The sequence below is a fragment of the Oryza brachyantha genome, chromosome 4 (genome assembly GCF_000231095.2).
Source record: "Oryza brachyantha chromosome 4, ObraRS2, whole genome shotgun sequence".
Taxonomy (NCBI): Eukaryota; Viridiplantae; Streptophyta; class Magnoliopsida; order Poales; family Poaceae; genus Oryza; species Oryza brachyantha.
In genome coordinates, this window is record NC_023166.2 from 742,734 (window position 1) to 765,338 (window position 22,605).

The 22,605-nt window shown below is 41.9% G+C and overlaps 4 protein-coding genes across 4 annotated transcripts; 3 read left to right on the forward strand and 1 right to left on the reverse strand.

The window, feature by feature from the left end:
* The first annotated feature begins 694 nt into the window (after nucleotides 1-694).
* LOC102712714 (amidase 1) lies at nucleotides 695-3,138 on the forward strand. The gene is made up of 8 exons (XM_006652015.3): nucleotides 695-821; nucleotides 909-1,061; nucleotides 1,136-1,386; nucleotides 1,584-1,766; nucleotides 1,904-2,051; nucleotides 2,143-2,314; nucleotides 2,425-2,559; nucleotides 2,666-3,138. Exons 1-8 carry the CDS (start codon nucleotides 709-711, stop codon nucleotides 2,810-2,812), a joined length of 1,302 nt encoding a protein of 433 aa, XP_006652078.2. The 5' UTR covers nucleotides 695-708; the 3' UTR covers nucleotides 2,813-3,138.
* Nucleotides 3,139-4,645: 1,507 nt separating this feature from the next.
* LOC102712435 (elongation factor 2) lies at nucleotides 4,646-8,712 on the forward strand. Its single transcript, XM_006652014.2, has 3 exons — nucleotides 4,646-4,723; nucleotides 5,167-5,296; nucleotides 6,009-8,712. The coding sequence occupies exons 2-3, from the start codon at nucleotides 5,206-5,208 to the stop codon at nucleotides 8,447-8,449; spliced, it is 2,532 nt and encodes an 843-aa protein (XP_006652077.1). The 5' UTR covers nucleotides 4,646-4,723; nucleotides 5,167-5,205; the 3' UTR covers nucleotides 8,450-8,712.
* Nucleotides 8,713-10,165: 1,453 nt separating this feature from the next.
* On the reverse strand, nucleotides 10,166-14,220 carry LOC102722671 (peptidyl-prolyl cis-trans isomerase Pin1). The gene is made up of 2 exons (XM_006653054.2): nucleotides 13,898-14,220; nucleotides 10,166-10,634 (listed from the first exon to the last, which is right to left on the reverse strand). Exons 1-2 carry the CDS (start codon nucleotides 14,136-14,138, stop codon nucleotides 10,510-10,512), a joined length of 366 nt encoding a protein of 121 aa, XP_006653117.1. The 5' UTR covers nucleotides 14,139-14,220; the 3' UTR covers nucleotides 10,166-10,509.
* A 3,807-nt stretch (nucleotides 14,221-18,027) lies between these two features.
* Nucleotides 18,028-21,347, forward strand: LOC102712157. The gene is made up of 6 exons (XM_006652013.3): nucleotides 18,028-18,824; nucleotides 18,912-19,086; nucleotides 19,384-19,566; nucleotides 19,657-19,740; nucleotides 20,378-20,459; nucleotides 20,553-21,347. Exons 1-6 carry the CDS (start codon nucleotides 18,565-18,567, stop codon nucleotides 20,990-20,992), a joined length of 1,224 nt encoding a protein of 407 aa, XP_006652076.1. The 5' UTR covers nucleotides 18,028-18,564; the 3' UTR covers nucleotides 20,993-21,347.
* The last annotated feature ends 1,258 nt before the right edge of the window (nucleotides 21,348-22,605 follow it).

Below are 22,605 nucleotides of genomic sequence, written 5' to 3' on the forward strand. Positions count from 1 at the left end.
GCTCTCTTCCTTTGGTGGAGCACGGGAGGAAGTGCTTCCTCTCCTGCAGATCTTGGTGCCACGAGATAGACGAAAAGGTGCGTAGTGGTGTAGGTGATGCAGCTCCCTTGCTGAGCATCTCCAACAATCTCTCTAAACTAAACTCACCAAACATTCATATAATCAGCTATTGATTTGATTTAATTTGGCAACTCAAAGTCATTGCTCGTTCCAAAAGCCTCTCTATCTGCTCTCTCTCTCTATTACAACTAATTTTTTATATGTCTGTCCTTAATGATCTAAAAGTAAATGCTACAAAATAAATTATGATAAAAAACCTCTAAAATTAACTCTAAACTTAAGTTTTAAAATTTAAATTTTGGTTTATAAATATAAGCATAAGCGAAAAGATGGGAACAAAATTTACATTCTAGTTACACTATTAATGACATTCTCTTTATACTTGTGTTATATTAAACTCTAGCGAGTGATATGTGGATAGTCCCAGTAAAGTAAAATATTTGCTATTTTGGCCTATGAACGCATTTCAATCCGAAGGCCGCCGTTCATGGGCCCAGCCCAGCCCAGCCCGGCCCGGCCCAGTTTAGACGAGCTGCTCTGCCGTCCTGTAGAATAGTACTCGTAGATTAGATTAGATTAGCCGAAACGCGGCCGGCAGCGAGTGACACTGACGCGCGAAGAGCAGCAGCAGCAGCTCGAGCAGAGGCAATGGCGGGCGGAGACCCAGGTTACGGAGCCTTCATGGAGAGGTTCGTGCTGCGGCCATCCTCCTCTTCGCAGCAGCTCCCCCTGCACGGCCTCACCTTCGCCATCAAGGACATGTACGGACGCTGGCTGGCTCCCTCCTTCTTCCTTCTTCTTTGGTCTCCCGGTCCCCAAATGAAGGTCTGCCCTTTTCCGGTCTGCAGCTTCGACGTCGCCGGCCGCGTCACCGGCTTCGGCAACCCCGACTGGAAGCGGACCCACGCGCCCGCCGCCGCCACCTCCCCCGTCGTCCTCGCCGCGCTCGCCGCCGGCGCCACCAGCCTCGGCACCACCGTCATGGACGAGATGGCCTACAGGTACATGCTAATTACTGCAACTCCAAGAAAACCCATGAATCGATTGGTTGGTTGATTGAATTCTTGGCACTCAGCATCAATGGGGAGAACGCGCACTACGGCACGCCGACCAACCCGTGCGCGCCCGGCCGGGTCCCCGGCGGCTCCTCCAGCGGGTCAGCCGTGGCCGTGGCCGCAAACCTCGTCGACTTCTCCCTCGGCACCGACACCGGCGGCAGCGTCAGGGTGCCTGCTGCCTACTGCGGCATCTTCGGCCTCCGCACTTCCCATGGCCTGGTTTCCGCTGAAAACGTCGTCCCCATGGCACAGATGTTTGATACTGTTGGTAATTAATTCTCTTTTCATTTCCCTCTTAAGTAAGTAATTAATGTTTACTGCATATTATTGCTGGTAAAATTACACATTCTTGATGCTATTAGTGCATAATGTTCGGCAAATTACCAAAGCCCGATTGCAAGCAAGAGCAACAAAGAACGGTTAAGAATGGTGCTAACAGATGCCATTGGTTATGCACTTATGCAGGGTGGTTTGCCAGAGATCTATCTATGTTGTCCCGTGTGACCAAAGTGCTGTTGCCACTTTCTGATGAAGCTGTCAAGCAACCTACCAAAGTCACAATTCCTATGGACTGTTTCCAGATCTTAGGCTCTCTCGACGACTGCACCTATCAGATCATGAATGCTTCCGTAGCGAAGAGATTTGGTAGTGAGTAAAACTATCTTTTTTTTTTTGAAAGGAATCAGCACGAGAGTAAAACTATCTTTTGACTCATGTTCTAGCTGAAAGCTCTTTCTTTGTGCCATACATCTTGTCTGATGTGTGTTCTTAATTTGTTTTCATAGGTCAGGCAATAGACAACAGGAACCTTGGAGATTTCATCTCTGACAATGTACCAAGCATTGGAAAGTTCATTGCCGGCTTCTCTGAAAGTGAACTACCTTCTGTGCCAGCTCTATCTGTCGTTTCACATGTCATGCGAGGCCTTCAAAGGTTTCATTTACAGCTTACTCAGGATATGTACTAATCACACTTTAATATTACATGTAACACTGTTAATGGTTTAGTGAACTTTGTATTTCAGGTCTCAGTTCAAAGCAAACCATGCAGAGTGGGTTAACTCTGTCAAACCTAACCTAGGCCCTGGATTACGACAGCGAATACAAGAGGCCATTGCATCAGGGGATAGTGAACCCCTAGAAGATTTCCAAGCTATAAGGGCTGAATTCAAGTCTGCACTTGCTGAGCTTCTCAAGGTAACTCTGAGAAAGGATGACTTCCTCCTGCATTCTTCTGCAGGCAATGATTTTCTGGTGACTTGTATCAGATAAGGTGCTCTCTTAGCCATTTGCTTGCTTACCCATAGGATCATGGAATCCTTGCAATCCCTACGGTTCCTGGCCCTCCACCAAAGTTGGGCATGGAAGCTGCTCCTCTGGAAAACTTCCGAGCAAGAGCTTTCTCCCTTCTCTCGATCGCTGGACTATCCGGGTTTTGCCAGGTGCAACTAGCTATCAAAGTTGATCACTCATTTTCTGATTAACTCTTATCTTGATAATGGACTAATGGTTCAGTGACTTTTGTCTCTACTGCGCCATGTCCTGCAGGTGAGTATTCCACTGGGTACACGAAATGGTGTTCCTGTGTCGGTTTCACTCGTGGCACAACATGGCTTGGATCATTTCCTCCTCAATTTGGCTGGGCAGTTGTATGAGACACTCTTAGACGAAGCGACCAAAGCTTGGGCCTCCTGAATCCTTGACTGATACCAAATAGACAGCCTATAGCATATTTCATATGGAAATGAAGTGATACTGATACCTCAGTAGACTGCTCATCCAATGAAAAATTGCATATGCATGGATGGATTATTGCATTGCACAGAATAAAGCTTGTGTTTTACCAATAAGGTTGATTTTTCCTTTTGCTGATCTTTTCTCAAATGTTTCCATGTGCTTGGTTCCTCAATATATTGAGAGCATTCGGTGATAATTTATATGAAAGGTTGTGTCTTGTTGGTAAATTGGTATCATACTATCATCTAATATGGCTGCGGTCAGCACTTCTTATGACCATTTTTGCCCCCATCTTTTTTTTCTTTTTGTTTCTTAAGATATGATTGCTTCCTCGAAAATTTTCGAGTTATTTAACTTTTTACCACTTTTAGAAATGACACGTAACATATTTGTCATCTGATGTCTATGACACGTGGACCCTTATGTGTCTATGACATGTGGGTCCAGTGACAAATATGTTAGTGCTATTTTTAAGAGTGGCAAAAAGTTAATTATTCCTTCCTTTTCAGTATACTATGTAAATATATGTGTGTTGTAACAGGTTATTGAAAATAGCATAATTAAGTCTTGTTAAATTCTTTTTAATTGGTTGACATAAGATCTTGTGTGTGTGTGTTATATTGTGTTTAAAAAAACAAAAAAATATTTCATCCGGAAAAAAATACCATGCTTAGAAAATTAAGTACAAAGAGCAGCTTGAGCATTCACATATATTATGCTGATATAATAACACATTTAATAAGGATGGTGGTGGTGTCTTATAATAAGCATGTACGAGCATAGCAAAGAATAAATAATTTGGAGGCAACATCTTATAATTGTCTACTGATCTTTCAACCATTGCATGCTCAAAGATTCTATAAGGAATGAATGAATGAATGGAGTCCAATAATCATGCTTTGAAATAAGATGCGAAATTTTATATGCAATCTCCAGTGCACATTCCTGTGCATGAAAAACATTTTAAAATGCTTAAGATGATTTTGTAATGGTTTTATGGCAATAGAATGCATGTACCAGAACCGCCACCAGCGGAGGTGCGGTTAAAAGCTGATACCATAAAAACCATTAAAAATTCATATTTCAAAATTTTGGACTCCACGTTTGGTGCGATAACCACATGGTAGGTCGCGCTGCGCTGAAACTGATAAGGAAAAAATGCGAAAAAATTGCAAAGCATAGAAAAAACCCTAGAAAACTATGGAAAACTCATGAAAAATATAGATAGCTCTAGAGAAAAAAAATTAACGTTACATTAGTTAGTTGGCATGACCTTTAGTATATTTTAAAAATAGAAATACTATCCTAACCCATGTTTTGTTTTTTCAAGTATTTCCCTAGTTTTAGAGGAGCCCCAAAATAGAAAGTAAACTTTATTATTTTCATAAAAATATTTGATCAGATAGAAAAATAAATTAAGTATTAAGTATTTATTTGGAATTTTAAGCATTTTTAAAACTTGAATTTGACTAAAATTCATCAAACCAAACCGTGTTTTTACCATTACCATGCCCACGCGTTTTTATCAAACGCTGGTCGTAACTAGAAGAATGAATGTGTAAACCCATAACCTGTTTTTGAATATTTTTCTTGTTTTACCAATTTTAACAATATGATAAAACTCATCACGATACATTTATACAATCGTAGATTGTGGGAATAACAAGTTATTTCCCGTGTGTGATGCCCATTCTAGTTGGGCCGAATGGGTGGCCCATTCGACATGAGGAAGCCCATCAGCCCAAAGCGAAAGCGCCATAAAAACCCTAGCCGCCCCCTCTCCCCTCCATCGCCGCCGCCTCCACTCCTCTCCGATCCCAAGCCCTAGGGCGCTCGCCGACGACCCAACGCCGCCGACGCCTCGGGCAGGTGAGCATCGATCGATCCCCTCGCCGGCCGCCTCTCCCCCCGTCTCTTTCTCAACTTGGTAAGGTTCGCCTTGTAAGTTCAACGCGAGTCCGGCCACTGATCAGTCTCGCCACACACTTGCAAAGAACGCATTTTTTATCATCCGATCTACCAGGATGGAAAGCGAGAAATGCTTTTTTCTTCAAATCTTTGCACTGCTGGGTTTAATCTCTGTTGTCAGAATAGTGAAAGTGAATTGATGCGTCGGTAATAATAGCCACAATTAGTCTTTGATATCACCCTAAACTTGATGTGGTATGGTTGGGTTTGGTACGGGGTTATGTGATTTAATTTTCTTGGGGTTGATGCTGATATGGGTAGCTCCAGTTAGATTATTTTGGTTTGGATTGCACGCGTTTCCTTTTTTGTGGGGGGTTTTAACAAGGAAGCGCCTTTGTGTGCAGGAATTTTCATCTGTAGCGTGATCTTCAAAAGCTGTCAAGATGGTGAAGTTCACGGTTGAAGAGCTGCGTAGGATCATGGACAAGAAGAATAATATTCGTAACATGTCTGTTATTGCTCATGTCGACCATGGTATGTGCCACAAGATTAATCTCTGATATATTTAATTCTATCAATTTTGTCAGTGCGGTTAAGTTTGTTATTTTCCATTCTTCCTGTTTGTGGTTTATATTCGTATGATGTTGTTTTAACCTGTGCAACCATAAAGTCCGTGACTATGCGACATGGTGTTGAACTGTTGATTTCTGTTGCCTTTGGCATCATTCATGCTCCTTCAACATAATAGCAATTATTTGCCTTTTCATTTGAACATATTTAATTGATTCAGATTAAAATATGTATTTTTATCGGGCTAAAGTTATTAGCTGCAACTATTATGATGTGTAATCTGCAAATTTGTGCTGTTGTACTTCGACACTTGGAGTTTAATGCTTGTATGCGTGTTCTGTTATAGTACAATTTTGTCTGAGGATGTCTATGCTCACGAAGCCTTCTTTTTTTGTTGCGAAATCTCTTGGTTGTGTTTCTTATGTTTCTCTGTATTATTTCAACTTGTACTATTTCTATACTTTTGTTGAATCTAGCAATGTTTTGCTGCTTGGAGTGGTATGAGTCATAACATGTTATCTCTTGACTGTTTGAAGATATTTTGCATCTAAAATGTTTCTTTATATGTATATGTTTGATTGGCTATGCATTTCAGTTTTTTGTTCGTAAATTTTCTGTTGAGTGTTCTGTTATCTGTATTAAGACCCTATTCTTACATTTAATGTATTCCTTGCAGGCAAGTCGACACTTACAGATTCCCTTGTGGCAGCTGCTGGGATCATTGCCCAGGAAGTTGCTGGTGATGTTCGTATGACTGATACTCGTGCAGATGAAGCTGAACGTGGTATTACAATCAAATCGACTGGTATCTCTCTTTTCTATGAGATGAGTGATGAATCCCTCAAGTTGTACAAGGGCGAGAGAGACGGGAATGAATACCTGATCAATCTTATTGATTCACCTGGGCACGTTGATTTTTCTTCCGAGGTTACAGCAGCTCTTCGTATTACTGATGGTGCTTTGGTTGTTGTTGACTGTATCGAGGGCGTCTGTGTGCAAACTGAAACTGTGCTCCGCCAAGCCCTTGGTGAGAGGATTAGGCCTGTCCTTACTGTGAACAAGATGGACAGATGCTTCCTTGAGCTTCAGGTTGAAGGTGAGGAGGCTTATCAGACCTTTTCCCGTGTCATTGAGAATGCCAATGTCATTATGGCAACATATGAAGATAAGCTCCTTGGAGATGTCCAAGTCTACCCTGAGAAGGGGACTGTTGCTTTCTCTGCTGGTTTGCATGGGTGGGCTTTCACCCTCTCTAGCTTTGCTAAGATGTATGCCTCCAAGTTTGGAGTTGATGAATCTAAGATGATGGAGAGGCTTTGGGGTGAAAACTTCTTTGACCCAGCCACAAAGAAGTGGACTAGCAAGAACACTGGTTCTCCTACTTGCAGGAGGGGTTTTGTTCAGTTCTGTTATGAGCCAATCAAGCAAATCATCAAGACCTGCATGAATGATCAGAAGGATAAGCTGTGGCCTATGTTGCAGAAACTTGGAGTGGTCATGAAAGCTGATGAGAAGGAACTAATGGGCAAGGCTCTTATGAAGCGTGTCATGCAAACCTGGCTGCCTGCTAGTAATGCTCTGCTTGAGATGATGATATTCCACCTGCCCTCTCCATTTAAGGCACAGAAATACCGTGTGGAGAACCTGTATGAGGGGCCTCTTGATGATGTGTATGCAACTGCTATCAGAAACTGTGATCCAGAAGGTCCACTCATGTTGTATGTTTCCAAGATGATTCCGGCATCAGACAAAGGTAGATTCTTTGCCTTTGGTCGTGTCTTCTCAGGCAAGGTTGCAACTGGCATGAAGGTCCGTATCATGGGTCCCAACTATGTCCCTGGCCAGAAGAAGGATCTCTATGTGAAGAGTGTCCAGCGTACTGTTATCTGGATGGGGAAGAAACAAGAGTCTGTTGAGGATGTTCCTTGTGGTAACACTGTTGCTATGGTTGGTTTGGATCAGTTCATCACAAAGAATGCTACCCTGACCAATGAGAAGGAGACTGATGCTTGCCCAATCAGAGCAATGAAGTTTTCAGTGTCCCCAGTTGTGCGTGTTGCTGTTCAGTGCAAGGTTGCATCTGATCTTCCCAAGCTTGTTGAAGGTTTGAAGCGTCTGGCAAAGTCTGATCCTATGGTCCTCTGTACCATTGAGGAGTCTGGTGAGCATATCATTGCTGGAGCTGGAGAGCTTCATCTTGAAATCTGTTTGAAGGATCTGCAGGAAGACTTCATGGGTGGCGCAGAAATTATTGTTTCCCCTCCTGTTGTCTCCTTCCGTGAGACTGTTCTTGAGAAGTCCTGCCGCACAGTTATGAGCAAGTCCCCGAACAAGCACAACCGTCTTTATATGGAAGCTCGCCCCATGGAGGAAGGACTTGCTGAGGCCATTGACGACGGTCGTATCGGCCCACGTGATGACCCCAAGGTGCGCTCCAAGATCCTGTCTGAGGAGTTTGGTTGGGACAAGGACCTCGCCAAGAAGATTTGGTGCTTCGGACCTGAGACCACCGGCCCCAACATGGTGGTCGATATGTGTAAGGGAGTGCAGTATCTTAATGAGATCAAGGATTCCGTTGTGGCTGGGTTCCAGTGGGCGTCGAAAGAAGGCGCATTGGCTGAGGAGAACATGCGCGGCATCTGCTTCGAGGTATGCGACGTGGTCCTCCACGCCGATGCTATTCACAGGGGTGGCGGCCAGGTCATTCCGACCGCTCGGAGGGTCATCTACGCTTCTCAGCTCACTGCCAAGCCAAGGCTGCTGGAGCCTGTCTACCTGGTGGAGATCCAGGCCCCTGAGAATGCCCTTGGTGGTATCTATGGTGTTCTGAACCAGAAGAGGGGCCATGTGTTCGAGGAGATGCAGAGGCCCGGCACCCCGCTGTACAACATCAAGGCCTACCTCCCTGTCATCGAATCCTTCGGGTTCTCGAGCCAGCTTCGCGCAGCGACATCGGGACAGGCCTTCCCTCAGTGTGTCTTCGACCACTGGGACATGATGTCTTCTGATCCTTTGGACGTCGGGTCGCAGGCGAACACGCTGGTGCTGGACATCCGCAAGAGGAAGGGGCTCAAGGAGCAGATGACCCCTCTCTCTGAGTTTGAGGACAAGCTCTAAACTTTTTTGGTCACCTATGTGTCTTTTTTTGCCCGTACCCCTTACAAAGCCTATTCTAGCTGTGGTCTATTCTTAAGAGTCAGAAGACAAGTTGTCAAAAGTGTGTCGTGTTTTACAGCAAAGTTCATCGTATTGGTAGTGTAATGCTGGAACTATATTTTGCTCCCTCTATCTCTCTCTCTCTCATGATGCAACAGATATGAAACGAACCTGATAATGTATCTGTTCTCAAGTTATACTAGTTTACGGTCTTGTTCATTTTCTGTGATTTGTGTTCTTCTTGTGGCCGTTTTGTCTCATCGATAGGCGTGCTTGTTATCTCTCTAATATCTTGTCTTAAATGGTATGGCATGGTTTATTATTAGGCATTATTTACTTTGGGGTGATTGTTTAGTTTTTTCTTTTGAACAAAACCATATATATGTAAACGGAAAATGTATTGTTGGCACTCAAAAAGCCAAGGGTTAAAAATAATGTTTGAAAAAATAATCCAAAAGCCACTACAAATTAATCGTTGAAAATTTAATTTTGATTTATAAACATAAGCATAATTGAAAAAAAAATGAGGGCAGGGGGGATGGGGGTGCCTGTGTTTTCCAGCCCCCTTTTCTCATGTTCTGCGCTCTGGATTTCATAAATTTGTTTAGTTTTTAGTTGTTTCTAGTGCTCCATCTGACAGCTAACTATTTAACTAGAAAGTATTTCAAGATGATCTTGTGGTACCCAAATTTACCTGTGATGCATTGCACCATACAAAAGATCTTTTTTATGTAATCTGTTATTCCTAAATTTGTTGAAGCTTATGTGTGCGCTTGGGCTGTCTTCCTTCTCTCTTATTTACTGGATTTTTTTGCTCCTTTTATCATAAAACAATAATAGTGAAAACAAAGCGAAAAGATTCCTGCGTCGGTGGAAGAGAACAGCTACGGGGTCGAAGTGTCTGTGTGTGTGTGGGGGGAGGGGGGAGATCAAAAGACCGAGGAGAGGTGATTAATTGTTTTTTCATGGAAAAAATCAAATATTATAAAAATAATTTATAAATAAAATAACTCCCTAACATTTAATTTGTTCCGCTTAACTTCCTAGGCTCTTACATCTAGATCACTATTCACCTTTTCAACCTAATACAAATTTAAGGTTGAAAATTTAAATTTTAGCTTATAAATATAAAATAGGGGCAAAAATATAGGGGTGCAACTTAGAAGAGTAACATAGAAATGCCCTATTTTTTTCCAGACCAATTCAGTTCACCTCAGAACAAATAAAATGGCCACCCGGCTTAAAAGATAAATAAAGATGTATTTACCATCCACATTTTGAGATAGCCTCTTATTTTTTATTTACTGACAGTAACAATTCATTTCTGCTCACATCTCCTTAATTTTTTTTTTTGCTTTCTAACAAAATTTGATCATGTGTTTCCTATGCCCCACCATCACTACCATTAAGCCATTATATCAATACAATGTGTTAATGCTCCAGCTATTTTTTTAGCTGCGTAGCCTCTACAACTTAATTTTCTAATCATGATGTTTTTTTTTCTTTTTGTTGTTTTAGACGGAATTTTTTTTGTATAAATTTTAAGCACACTTGTTTCAACTAATTAAAGATATATCTCAACAAATTTTAATTTTGCTACTTTTAAATCTATTGCAACACATAGGCATTTAGCTAAGGCATTTAGCTAGTTCTGTCAAATCACAAAACGGTAGTAGGTTTGGATAGAATGCCATGAGTTGTAAATATAACATTCACTCATCTGTCAAAAGATGCCACAGATGAAGCCAGGTTCACAGGAATTCGCACTTGCTTCATTTGTTCTACTTGAAGTTGAAACAGCAAACTAGTTCCAATCTTGCCGAAAAATAAATGACGAACAATTGCTGAAAAAACCAACATTAGGATCTTAAAACGTTCAACGCTGCTATGCGCCATGCCATCAGCTCAAATGTTGAAACAAACGCAGGTTGCGTAATTAACCATATTCATTTTGGCTTGGAGTTTTAGGCTACCAGAAATGACATTTGGAAGCCACACAGCTGATGGACCACATCAGTGTCTCAAGCAGTGCGCAGGATGATGTGAACCCCACTATCAGTGTCCACAATGTCACTCGTCTCACCAACCCTGAGAGCAAACGTGGCATCTTCGAAGGGTTTCTGCATCTGCCCCCTCCCAAAAGTGCCTGACAAGGATGGTTATGCCACGGGTTAGAAAAGATCAATAGTACTCAGCAAAGGAAAATTATACCGGAGAATCTCTGTAAAAATAACAGTACCAAAGAAGCACATAAGAAGTAAGCAACCATAATGCAAAAAGATCGCAAAGTTACTCTCTTAAAACTACAATACCAATGTAAAAGATGCACACAAAGGAAAGGGTGGTTACGGGCACTGTCCCCAGCAAAGCATTACTCTTTCATTTTGAATTCTTATAAGAGGGCGCGCCAGATTCACAATTCTTAAAAGTAGCCATTACTTATTTCCACATCCAACTATGCCTTCTCCTTGCCATAAGACACCAGATTGAATTATTGTGAATCAACCAAACTAGTTCTACTCAGAATGGAGATGCTCAAGAATAGCAGACATATAATGTGGCTGCAAACAAGTTTAGCAGAATGAACTAGCACAATAGAGGATAGAATATCAAAAACAATATGGATGACTGCAGAAGTGCTTGTTACATTGATATAACACATGCAAACAGACACTTGGGAAACACAAAAGGAAGAGAATACAATGGGAGCTGAAAGTAACTATAAACAGTATTTTTATCAGAGGAACCGATCATCAATGATCTAATGAAGGGAACCAACAGAAACACCCATGGAAACTCATTCTTTTAGCATAAGCTATGCATCTGATTCTATGACCATACAGCTGAACTCTAGCTCTTTTCACTTGGCTTAATTTAGCCTGGTTGTTCTTGAAATGTTATAGTTGTACCCACAAAGTTAGCCCCAGTAGTTCACGGATTTTTTGTACGGAAACAGCAAATCTTGTATTGCATAAACACTAAAAATTACACCCACTAGCAGGTTGTGGACACTAACAACAAAGATGAAGTGGGAGGATGGTGACCTTTCATGACAAACAGACCATCAAGCTATGCCATCAGACCAAGCCAATAATTTATACATGACCCAGGTCCTATGCATACATAATGGTTGTCCCATTCATGTCATCACATTTGTGATAACAGATGTTGAATGACATGCACGAGTTATAACTGGAATTTCATTAAATTCTTCATTTCACACTGAAGGGTCCAACTCCACATGCATAGGACTTAAATCATTTTTTAATCAGAACAAGCTAACTGATCCTTCTACTAACAGTTACCATTCATAAATGAGCAGAAAGACATTTGTTCTCAGCAGAAGTTAAATAACAAAAAGGATAAGAGTAAGATGGAGGCTAGCCAAATCATATTATAATGCTTTGCTGATTCAGCAGGAGTTTCCTACGAGGAAATTATGGAGGTTTAAAGCGCCTACTAACATGAAAATTTTTATTTGGTTGGTGTCAAGAAATAGTGTCTTGATTAGAGACAATTTGTTGAAAAGAGTTTGGAAAAGTGAAACAAAGAAATGTAACTTCTGTTCTCAGGATGAATTAGTGGAGCATCTGATCCTGAAATGCCCCGTGGCTCAATTTGTATAGAACGTCATTGGTTGCACTTCTGGGGTGAGAAAAATCACCAGAATAGCTCATTTGTTTGGGGGTGGATGAGGCAATTTAGTAAATGGAATTGCTATTGTATTGCATACCGTTTTGAAACGGGATAATTCCTATGAGGTACCAAACATGATACTTCACCAGTATCAGATCTGATATCACAGCGATACCAAATGATACTCGTGCGGTACCAGCTAATACTTAGTTGTACCAACTGATACTATGGTAGTACCAACTAATACCAGGACGGTAATAGCTGATCAACTGGTACCAACTGATATTAGGATGGTACCAATTGATACACTATTGATAATACTTATAAAGAAAAAATAAAAATAAAAACTAAAGGATCTTGGGTGACTGTACGACACACCACGCACAACACTACTTAGTATGTTTTGATGGAAACTAAGAGTGTCCCGTTCCAAATAGTAAGGACAGGTCACCGTCCTATAGTTTTTCCCTTTAGTAAAACACAGCAGGGTATGGTGGGTGTTGGAATTGCTTCAATCTTGTGGACTATTTGGAAAACCAGGAAAAATTTGTGTTTCAGGAATAAGCAAGTTACCCATCCAGTTGATGCTATACACTTTATCTCTCATTGTATTTTGTCTTGGACTTTATTACAGAAATCTCAGGAAAGGGAAGAAGAGCTTCTGCAGGGAGCCAGGTTGCTAAGCAAGGTGCGAAGCGAGATCCTTGCTGCTAGTCATGGCTCGAGTATGAGGATAAGAAGACTGGAGCCAAATCCTGATTGAAGGAAGATGCTAAAAGCTGGGAGAAGAGATCAGAAGCTTTTGTCAAGAAAGTGACTGTTGTGTCTCTTGTTCAGTTTGTTGATACTCCTGTGGTTTTTCTTTTGGTTTCTCTCAGAGGTTCTGTTAGATTTGGTCTTCCTGTTACGTTGTTTCCCCTGTTTGGTTTTGGGAGATCAGTCTAAAATCTGTTAAGTAGTGGTTCTGCAGTGGCTGTACTGAACCTTGTTTACATTTCTCTAATGGAAATGGAAGGGGCAATGCCCTTTTTGTTATTAAAAAAAAAAAGATGATAGATGTGACTTTAGGAACTCCTGGAGCATAGCTCTATTGATAATTCTTGTAGCTCTATCAAAAGTCTTTGCGTCAAGCACCTTCATGTCCATTGTTCATGGTAGCTACTGAACCTTGACTAACGTCTATGATAAGTACTTACTGTTACATACTTGCATACTATTCACCATCTAACAATAAACAAAAGTGTATTTATGTATGGATTGCAGTAAAATACTGGTATTCTACTCTATTCCATAGGAGTGGAAAAGGAACTTAAGAGGAGGATGGTATCAGTATTAGGAGGGAAATGTGGAAGACCTTAATCCATGAAGGAAATATAGAGCAACTACCCAACAAGCTTCACCTCTTGCAATTATAGTGCATAGTATGAGTTAATTCATACAGCTGGAAGGCCACATCTTACTAATGCAAAATTTCATCTTGGTTGTTTTCTCTGCAGTAGAAAGTTTTCCTCTTTTTTTTGTGGTCACAATTCACAACAACCGATCAGGTGAGTGAGAACATCAGGGAGAACCGATCAAAGCACATATCCTTCATCGCGTTTCACATCAGAAAGGTAGATTGAAAGATCGTACTAGTCCGCAAGAATCGAGTGGAGTGGACAATTCAACTGTAAGAAACTAGAAGCGAGAAGGGGATGGGAGGGTTTGAGCGAGCAGTGGATCTCGTGAGGATGGATGGGAGCAGGTGAATAAAAAGGGGATGGGGGGCCGTACCGAGGTCTCCGCCGCGGCGCGCGGAGGAGCAGTCGGAGTGGCGGGCGGCGATGTCGGCGAAGCTGGCGCGGCCGGAGAGGATCTGGTCGCGGAACTCAGCGAGGCGCGCGGCGGCGTCGGCGCGCGAGGTGGCGGAGATGACGCGGCCGTCGGGGTCCTTCCAGGAGGCCTTGCGGCGGGATCCCTCGTGCTTGACGAGGATGTGCGACGCCCTCACCGTCTCCTCCGCCGGCGCCGCCATCGTCTGCTGCTCCTCCGCCTCGCACCTCGCCGTCGCAGATCGTAGGAGTGACTAGCTCGGCTCCCGTAAAAAACCAACCTGCCGCAGTATATATTTACAATTTTTTGTGTCTAATATTTTCACTATTAGTCTTATTTAAAAAAATTATAAAAAATTAAAACATAGTAACAAATAAAGTATTGTTCATATTTTATTATCTAGTAATTATAATTATTTATAAATAAGACAGAGGAACATAAATATTATATAATAAACTATTACGGACGGATGAAGTACTTTTAGTATTATAAATCTAGCTATATCGCCGGTGTAACGTTTTATTCAATTTTTTAAGGACGAGAAGAATATCACCGTACAAGTATATTTTTATTTTATAGGTTTTTTATAAAAGAAAAACTTAGTAGTAGTAGTACGCCATTATGGTTGCCATATGACTGAGATCCAGTCCAAACATGCTCCATCCATTTTATGGCCTAGCAGTAGACTACTAGCACATGGCCCAAACCAATTCAGGTGTATTAGTCATCTGTAGAAACCCTAACCAATCTAGTGTAAATGCACAACTAATCCAAACCAACCAAACCAAAACAAAAGAAATGGGGTCAATCCATTCTTGACCCAATCCAAATTCACAATAATTCCAAAGATAATCGTCGATGATATATTTGCACCATCTTTTTGTGTTTATTATATTTATAAGCTATTTTGAATTTTCAACCTTAAATTTAAAGTTGATTATGGGTTTTCTTATTATAGTTTATTTTCTAGATTTGGCTTTATATTACTAATAACATATATATATATATAAGTTTTATTCATAAATTATCAAGTTTTATCCATAAATTATTTTTGTTAGGATATGCTGTTTGGCTCACTAGCATTATTATTATTATTATTATTATTATTATTATTATTATTATTATTATTATGAAAAAGATAGTGATGCATATATAGATTGCTCGTGCAGTAGTCACTCGCTATCACCCGCACCGTAACCACAGCCATTGATTTCATTTCACAAGCTGGAGTTATTAGATATTACCGTACGCACTAGCTGCAAATATTTAAAATGCTCTCATTCAAAAGATATATTTAAAATGCTGGTATTGGTCTATTGGACGGACGAACACTGGTGTGGTGTTCGTATCGTGGTATATATTTATATGTTATGGTCAGCAAAGCTCCACGTACGCCAACAGACTGAGGCCGCCCGTTCGACCATCACCGTTAATAAGTCCCGTGCATATTTCCCGAACCGTTAAACGGTATTTTTTTAAAAAAAAATCTATAGAAAAGTTATTTAAAAAATCATATGAATCTATTTTATATTTTTTAATAATTAATAATTAATTAATCATGTAATAATTTATTATTACGTTTTTCGTGACATTAACTTATGTCCCCATGCCGATTGAACTTAATAATTTGCATTCGCTCCCTTCTGGGAAGCACGACACGCGCACAAGCAAAATTCACAAATAACACAAACAAAACGTGCGCGCTGGCAAAGGGCATGTTTAGTCATTTTAATTTTTCCCAATTGGAGTAGTATGCTACTCCCTCCTGGAACACTTTTCGTACGCTTAGAACAGTCTTCGATCAATCTTCAAACATTTTTCGATCTAGCGGCAGTATACGTACGATATTTCTTTACGCGACACCGTTGTTCGGCTACGTTGCCGTCAGCACTGCTGCTCGGCTCTATTCACGCCGTTCATATAATCGTATGCCAAAATACGTACGCACAGCAATTTTTCTTTTTTGATCATACGTGATTTCTCAAATATTTGTATCATGATAGGAAAAGGAAAGCAAACACGAAGGTAAACGATATAAAATTCAAAACTATACACTAATAACGAGACTTGGACATAACATCTATTAATGGACCCAGCCGTAGGCTAATTTCCATAGTATTGACTATGATTTTTCTTTCTAAATCTAGCATATTATATTTGTTGGCGTGAAATTCACAACAATACACTGAAAACCTAAGAAATCTAATTAACTGTAATGTGGGTCATAAATGTCAAGGTTTAGAGCGTGCCAATCAATTTGTCCTTCAATTGACAAAGAGGATATAAAGAATTTGATTAAATCAAACAGCCGATCGGCCAACTAGCCGATAGGAGCTATTGAAATCAACCAACTAGTCTAGAGAGGAATCAACTAAGTATGTGAAAACCTGCAAACATAATCGGCTATAACCAACTGATAAACAACTAACATATATAAAATAACTAATCTAGATTATTAAAAATAATCAATCGAACTTAAGCGTACATATGATCCAGCACCTATGATATAGGTGGTGGTTTTTTTGTTGCAACTGGCACCTATATGTATTTATAAACATCAATTTATAAGAACCGTCATATATAAGCCATCACCTTTTAATGTTTTGTAGCAATGATTCCAAGTTCCAACTAATTCGTTTGCAAGGCAGATGTGATATAAAGACATTGTTGCCGAGCTTGGCCAACTCAAGCCACCATTCCATGCCTCTTTGATCAAATCCATCACCACTATGCACTCCTCGGTGATGAAGGGACCCTTCCACCTTGACCCATCCATACCAATTTCATCCAAATCTAAGCTTCTGGTGGCATGAACTAAATCCCAAGCACTATGGCTATACACTCCTGGATGACTCCATCAATTTCTAAAATCCTCTGCAAACTACCTTTCTAAAGCTCTATGCTCACATGGACGAGGTAACAATGAAGCCATCCGATAGGTTTTATCTATCCGCAATAGAGACATTTGCTTTTATCTAAATTGCTCCAATACATGAGCATCTCCCCAACATCGGCTTATCCTTATCCTCATGTCACTACTGAAACCTCATTACTTCCTAATATTTGGCCTTCTAATTTTCATGGTCAACAACAACACTAACTCTTAAAGTCAATGCCTCCACCTCATTCTTTCCCTAAGTTAATGCACCAGAGCCATGTCCTTACACCAAGATTGGCATCCTCCTTCTTCTTAGGCGAATAGCTAACGTGGTCTTATACATAGAAGAGGAGAGGTGGACGACAGAGTAAACAGTGAGAGGTAAATAATACTTTTGGGATATTTGATGGAGTGAATAAGAGTAACGTGATATTATGAGGAGAGCCACCTCTATTTGATGAGCATGCAGAAATTAAGTAGTAAGATATAATAAAAGCAATCTGATGATTAGATAATCTTAAGGCTTTAAAATATAGAGTATATTTGTTTAAGAAATTCATATTACAACCAGGGGTGGATTATCACCGGGGCTAGAGGGCTTCAGCCCTTCCTACCCGATCTGCACCATTGAAGCTCTCTTAGCCCCGACAATCAAATTTCTGGTATTATTGAAGGGAAGGAAGTGCTGAAAGCAATTCCTTTTCGTTTAGCCCCTTCTAATATTTTATTAGTATCCACCACTGATTACAACGAATAAATAATATGGTTGATAGTAATCAAATAGAGATATCATAATAATCCGCTTATTTGTTTTAGATTGGTCGTAATAATAATCTAGATTATATAATAATGATGATGATGCTCGTAAACAAACGGTACGTGTTCCACGGTCGCACGCGGGTGGTGATGTTTGGTGGAGTCAAATCTATGGACGGAGGTGGCCGGCGTAGTGACAGAAGCACTGGGCTGGGCACTCCTCCGGCGCCGCGGTCTGGTCCAATCCCAAAAGCACAAGCAAGAAAACGCTCTCACACGTCTGATCGTCCCGGCGCAACCACATCGACGGCGACGACGACCACCGACCACCACAAGAAACACGAGCTCAATCAAGAAAACCCAGCGTACGCGCACCACACCACAACTCCGCGTCGTCTCCGCCCGCTGTTTATTTTAATCTCTCCGCCCACCACCACCACCACCCCCGCGGCATATCCTTCCTTGTCTTCTTCCTCCTCCTCCTCCTCCGTCGAACGAACGAACGGCTGGGAGCTGCGAGCCCCTGTCTCCTCCTCCTACCTTATCCCCCACACTACGCTTCGCTTCTTCCTCGCCGCACACGTCTCCGCCCTCCCTCTTGGATTCTTCCCAGATTTTTTTTCCCCCTCTTTCTCTATCTCTGTGTCTGTTGCTAAGTTGCTTATAGTTGGTTCAGTGAGCTCCAGCGAGAGGCCCCCTCTTCGGCTTCCCTGCGCCATGAGCGTCGGACAGAGATTTTGGTTTTGGTGCGACTAGATTGATTTCATCCTATGCCCAAAGCCTCTTCTCGTCTCTTCTCTTCTGCAATTACTACATGTCAGACTCTCTAGGTTTGCATCGGAATTTTTGAGGCGGCGGATTTGTTGTTGGGGGACAAGACAAGATTTGCTGCTGTTGTATCGGACGCGGGGGAGGAAAAATCGGATCTTTAGTTCATCTTGCTTCTTGCGAGAAGAGAAAAGAGAAAAATCGGATCTTTTTGTTAGGAGGGAGGATGTCGGCGTTGGTCGATCTGCTCACGGCTGTCTTCCGCCAGCCCACCCTCAAGGGGCTCGCCGTGGAGCTCGCTTCCCTCGCCGCGCCGCTCTGGGTCGCCGTGCTCGTCGGCCTGCTCATCGGCTGGGCCTGGCGCCCGCGCTGGGCCGTCGCCGTCGTCGGCGACAACGACCAGGCACCGGCGGGGACTCCTGCTCTGCCGCGCCGCGCCGCCGCCGATGACTCCTGCCGCAAGAACGGAGCAGCCGTCGTCCCAAGGTGAGGATTTGTTTGTGCAAAATTGAGCCTCAGTTGGATGTGCTCAAGAGGGCATCTGGCTTACCTCAACCGTGGCGGTGGTTGCAGAGCTGCGATGGCTGCCGCTGCGCCGGAGGAGGACGAGCAATTGGCCGTCGGCACGGGAGATTTGATGCACCTCCGCCGGCTGGTCGAGGAGAAGGACGGCGGGCCGTCCTGGATTCACATGATGGAGAAGACGCAGCCCGAGATGCGGTACCAAGCATGGAGGAGAGATCCTGAGGTACATATTCATTCAATTTGATATCTTGTTGCAGCCGCGAGAACTCAATTCAGTTGATACTTTCTAGATGTAGGGAATTGATTCTACAATCGAAATCCATTCAGGTTTAGGGAATTGAGTGTTTGCTGGAGAGCACTAGCCTAATTATACTTGGAGTTTGTTGTAGCAGCATTAGTTTTGAATTTGTGCTAAAAAAATTGGAAGATGGTACAATTGATATGCTCATAGTTGAAGAAGATGCTCATTCAGCCCTAGTTCATTAGAATTAAAGAGTTTATGTGGTTTGTTTCATTCTAGGGTGGCCCGCCTCAATACCGCAGTAGCACTATCTTTGAGGATGCATCACCAGAAGTTGTCAGGGATTTCTTCTGGGATGATGAGTTCCGGATTAAGAACACTTGGGACGACATGCTTCTTCAGCACGAGACATTGGAGGAGTGCACAAGGACTGGAACGATGGTCGTCAGATGGGTTAGGAAGGTAAGCTATTCGTATGATATCTCTGATACTCTTTGTATAGAGCGCTGCAAACTATATCTTTTGCTTATAACATTTGCCTTGGCCATGCAGTTCCCGTTCTTCTGCAGTGACAGGGAGTACATTATCGGTCGCAGGATATGGGCATCTGGAAAGACATATTACTGTGTAACAAAGGTATAACACGAAATAATTAAACTTGTTTCTATCAGCAAGTTAACATGAAAATAAATGCCCAGTTCCTGTAATTGCTTTTACAACCTTATGCTTCCTTTCATGTAATGATTTTAGCTGCAAATTTTGTTGTCTAGTGCATTCGCATCCCATTGCATGGAAGGAAAAAAAAGAAGAACTCATGTTCTATTTGGTTAGAGCATGCAGTAAGCATGAATTATCTGAACCACCAACTATTTAGCTCTGCATAACCAGACTTATCACGTGTTTTGAGCCTTGTATTCTAGGTTATTCTATATTCTCAGGACATCCCACAGTGGCTGGGATGCTTGTCCTGTGAGAAAAGGCATTGCCTTAAGAATTTAGTTGTTATGAGTTCACTTTTCAAATTCCTATGTTTGCCGACAGGATATACTTGTACAGTGGCACATAAATTGGCATGCTTATTGTTGATCTGTAAATTTGGGAAATGAGTTTAAGAGATATGTTTAAGAGATATACTAAGTGCTCCTTTACCCCTGGTAGTCAGCAGAGTGCTAAGGATACTTGTCACATCTTGGTCATCTGTACCTACATTTAGTAGTTGTATGCTTAAACACTAACTGTATGTTCAAATATTAACTATTGCCCTAATTTCCAGGGTGTGCATCGCCCCTCTGTTCCAAGGAGCAACAAACCTCGTCGTGTGGACCTGTACTACTCGAGTTGGTGCATTCGTCCAGGTAACACCGCAGTTAAATGACTAATCTTTGCAGGACCAGGATAACACATTATGTGAGGCCAGTGAATTTAACACTTGTTCTTTTTTTTATCAGTTGAATCAAGAAACGGTGATGGTTCAATGACTGCATGTGAGGTGTTCTTGTTCCATCATGAGGATATGGGGATTCCGTGGGAAATCGCTAAGCTTGGTATCCGGCAGGGGATGTGGGGCTGCGTCAAGAGGATAGAGCCTGGCTTGAGGGCATACCAAATCGAAAGAACTGCTGGCGAGCCCCTTTCAAAATACGCTGCCATGGCACATGTCAACACAAAGGTTGATCCTGATGAACTCATCGCTGCAGAGGACAAGACTGAAGCTAGTTCAACCAACAACGTTGAAGCTGAGAAACCAAAGCACTGGACAGGCAATATACCCAAAGTCCTCCTTGTAGGTGGCGCAGTTGCCCTGGCATGCACTTTTGACCACGGACTATTGACGAAGGCTGTCATATTCGGTACGGCAAGGAGGTTTGCAGGACCAGGAAGGAGATAGGGAGATAATATTAGATCCTGATGAACAATTCCATGCCTAAGGTTCCCTGCAAAGTCGCTGTCGTACCAATACAACAGATGATGCAGATCAAGCCTTTTTTGTAGTTCAGATATGCCCTTGTTGCTGATCCGGGCTGGTCTGTTCATATTAGATCAGGTCATGAGAAAAAATATGTAGTCCGAGAGCAAAAGGAGTTCTTTAGCAGACTAGGGACATACTGCTGCTACTGCAGTTTCTGAGGATTAGAACTAGTAAAGTTGTGATTTTTGGACCAAAAAAACCGTTGTATGGTGTACAATGTATAAGGCTCAGATTTGAGTGCTATAAAATATAGTGCCATTGCTAGTTACAAGAATTCTTGCTCTCGTCGTCGCTAACATTTATGGTTTGGTGGTGACATGCGGTGAAACTCCTATTGAATATTCTTCAGAGAATTCTCATTCAATTGGTATCTCCATCCCCACTGGATTTGTCCATTTTATCTAGTCTGAAACTTGTTGACGCTCTCAACATATAATGTTATTACTTGATGAAATGATTACTGTATACGCAGGATTACTTTACTTTACTTCCCTGAGGCATAATCACAATTATAATGTTATTACTTGATGAAATGAGTACTGTATACGCAGGGTTCATGTGACCAACAATACTTGGCGTGTGTTTTGCACTCTTTCTTTTCTTTTACTTTTTTTTTTCCCATTCCATTGCTTTTCTTCTCCTCTCTTCATCTTTCCAATAAACACCTTGTCATTCTCTCCTCTCTCAAAATTGAACAGCTTTTCAGAAGGCATCAGTTCTCCACTATCCAATGTGCTTTTTTCCAAGTGAAAAGGACACGACATTACTACCTAAATAATGGGTGTTAGGCAACAGTAGTGGTCTACCTAAGACCTGCATTTTTTTAATACGGCAAGCAAAGCTTTAATTCAGGGGATCATTAAGCACAGCAAGACCGACACTAACAGCCAACTTCAGAGACAAGATTGACACCAACAGGTAGCTTAGAGAAACACAGAGAACTAAGCTCGTACGCCTGTCGTTGCTTCTGAGAAGGCATCAGGTAGGCATTGCTTTCAGCATGACCTGGTTTAATGGTCACTGGGAAGTTGCATCATCCAATGGACGCGCAGCTGGAGTTCCCCAAAATGCAGAGACTTGGTACACCGACCTTTGTTGAAAATTGACCAGAATCTGAATGCTGTGTGTTACGGCATGGATGGGAACTAGTCAATTTTGGGTTGCACAATGAAAAGAGGAAGAACATGGACATGTCCTTATATAAAAGGCATAACAATGTACTAGAATGTTAGAGATGTGATATTATTGATCGCTCCTTTTATCTTTTCTCATGCCCGTGAAAGCATGCATCGGGAGGACAGGAACACAAAAGTAGATGAACATTAGGCACGGATAAGATCCTTCGCAAACTGCCGTTGGCCTACAAATTCCAAAGTTTTGGGATCTAGATCCTTCGCAGTATACTCATTGACATATATGCCCCACTATGCCCCACGTGCTATTGAGTCCACATGTCAGTGACAGTACTGCAGAGGCTATACTACAGAAGATTCGACTCTAGGGTTCTGAGCTACAAAAAAAACAAAAGGAGA

Excerpts from the sequence above, each read along its gene's own strand:
- LOC102712714 (XM_006652015.3), top strand. The coding sequence starts at position 709 with ATGGCGGGCGGAGACCCAGGTTACGGAGCCTTCATGGAGAGGTTCGTG. Across the intron at positions 1,387-1,583 it reads ACAGATGTTTGATACTGTTG|GGTGGTTTGCCAGAGATCTA; the intron begins GTAATTAATTCT and ends GCACTTATGCAG. Across the intron at positions 2,560-2,665 it reads GACTATCCGGGTTTTGCCAG|GTGAGTATTCCACTGGGTAC; the intron begins GTGCAACTAGCT and ends CATGTCCTGCAG.
- LOC102712435 (XM_006652014.2), top strand. The coding sequence starts at position 5,206 with ATGGTGAAGTTCACGGTTGAAGAGCTGCGTAGGATCATGGACAAGAAG. Across the intron at positions 5,297-6,008 it reads TATTGCTCATGTCGACCATG|GCAAGTCGACACTTACAGAT; the intron begins GTATGTGCCACA and ends TATTCCTTGCAG.
- LOC102722671 (XM_006653054.2), bottom strand. The coding sequence starts at position 14,138 with ATGGCGGCGCCGGCGGAGGAGACGGTGAGGGCGTCGCACATCCTCGTC. Across the intron at positions 10,635-13,897 it reads GCGCCGCGGCGGAGACCTCG|GCACTTTTGGGAGGGGGCAG; the intron begins GTACGGCCCCCC and ends CATCCTTGTCAG.
- LOC102712157 (XM_006652013.3), top strand. The coding sequence starts at position 18,565 with ATGTCGGCGTTGGTCGATCTGCTCACGGCTGTCTTCCGCCAGCCCACC. Across the intron at positions 19,741-20,377 it reads CATATTACTGTGTAACAAAG|GGTGTGCATCGCCCCTCTGT; the intron begins GTATAACACGAA and ends CCTAATTTCCAG. Across the intron at positions 20,460-20,552 it reads GAGTTGGTGCATTCGTCCAG|TTGAATCAAGAAACGGTGAT; the intron begins GTAACACCGCAG and ends TTTTTTTATCAG.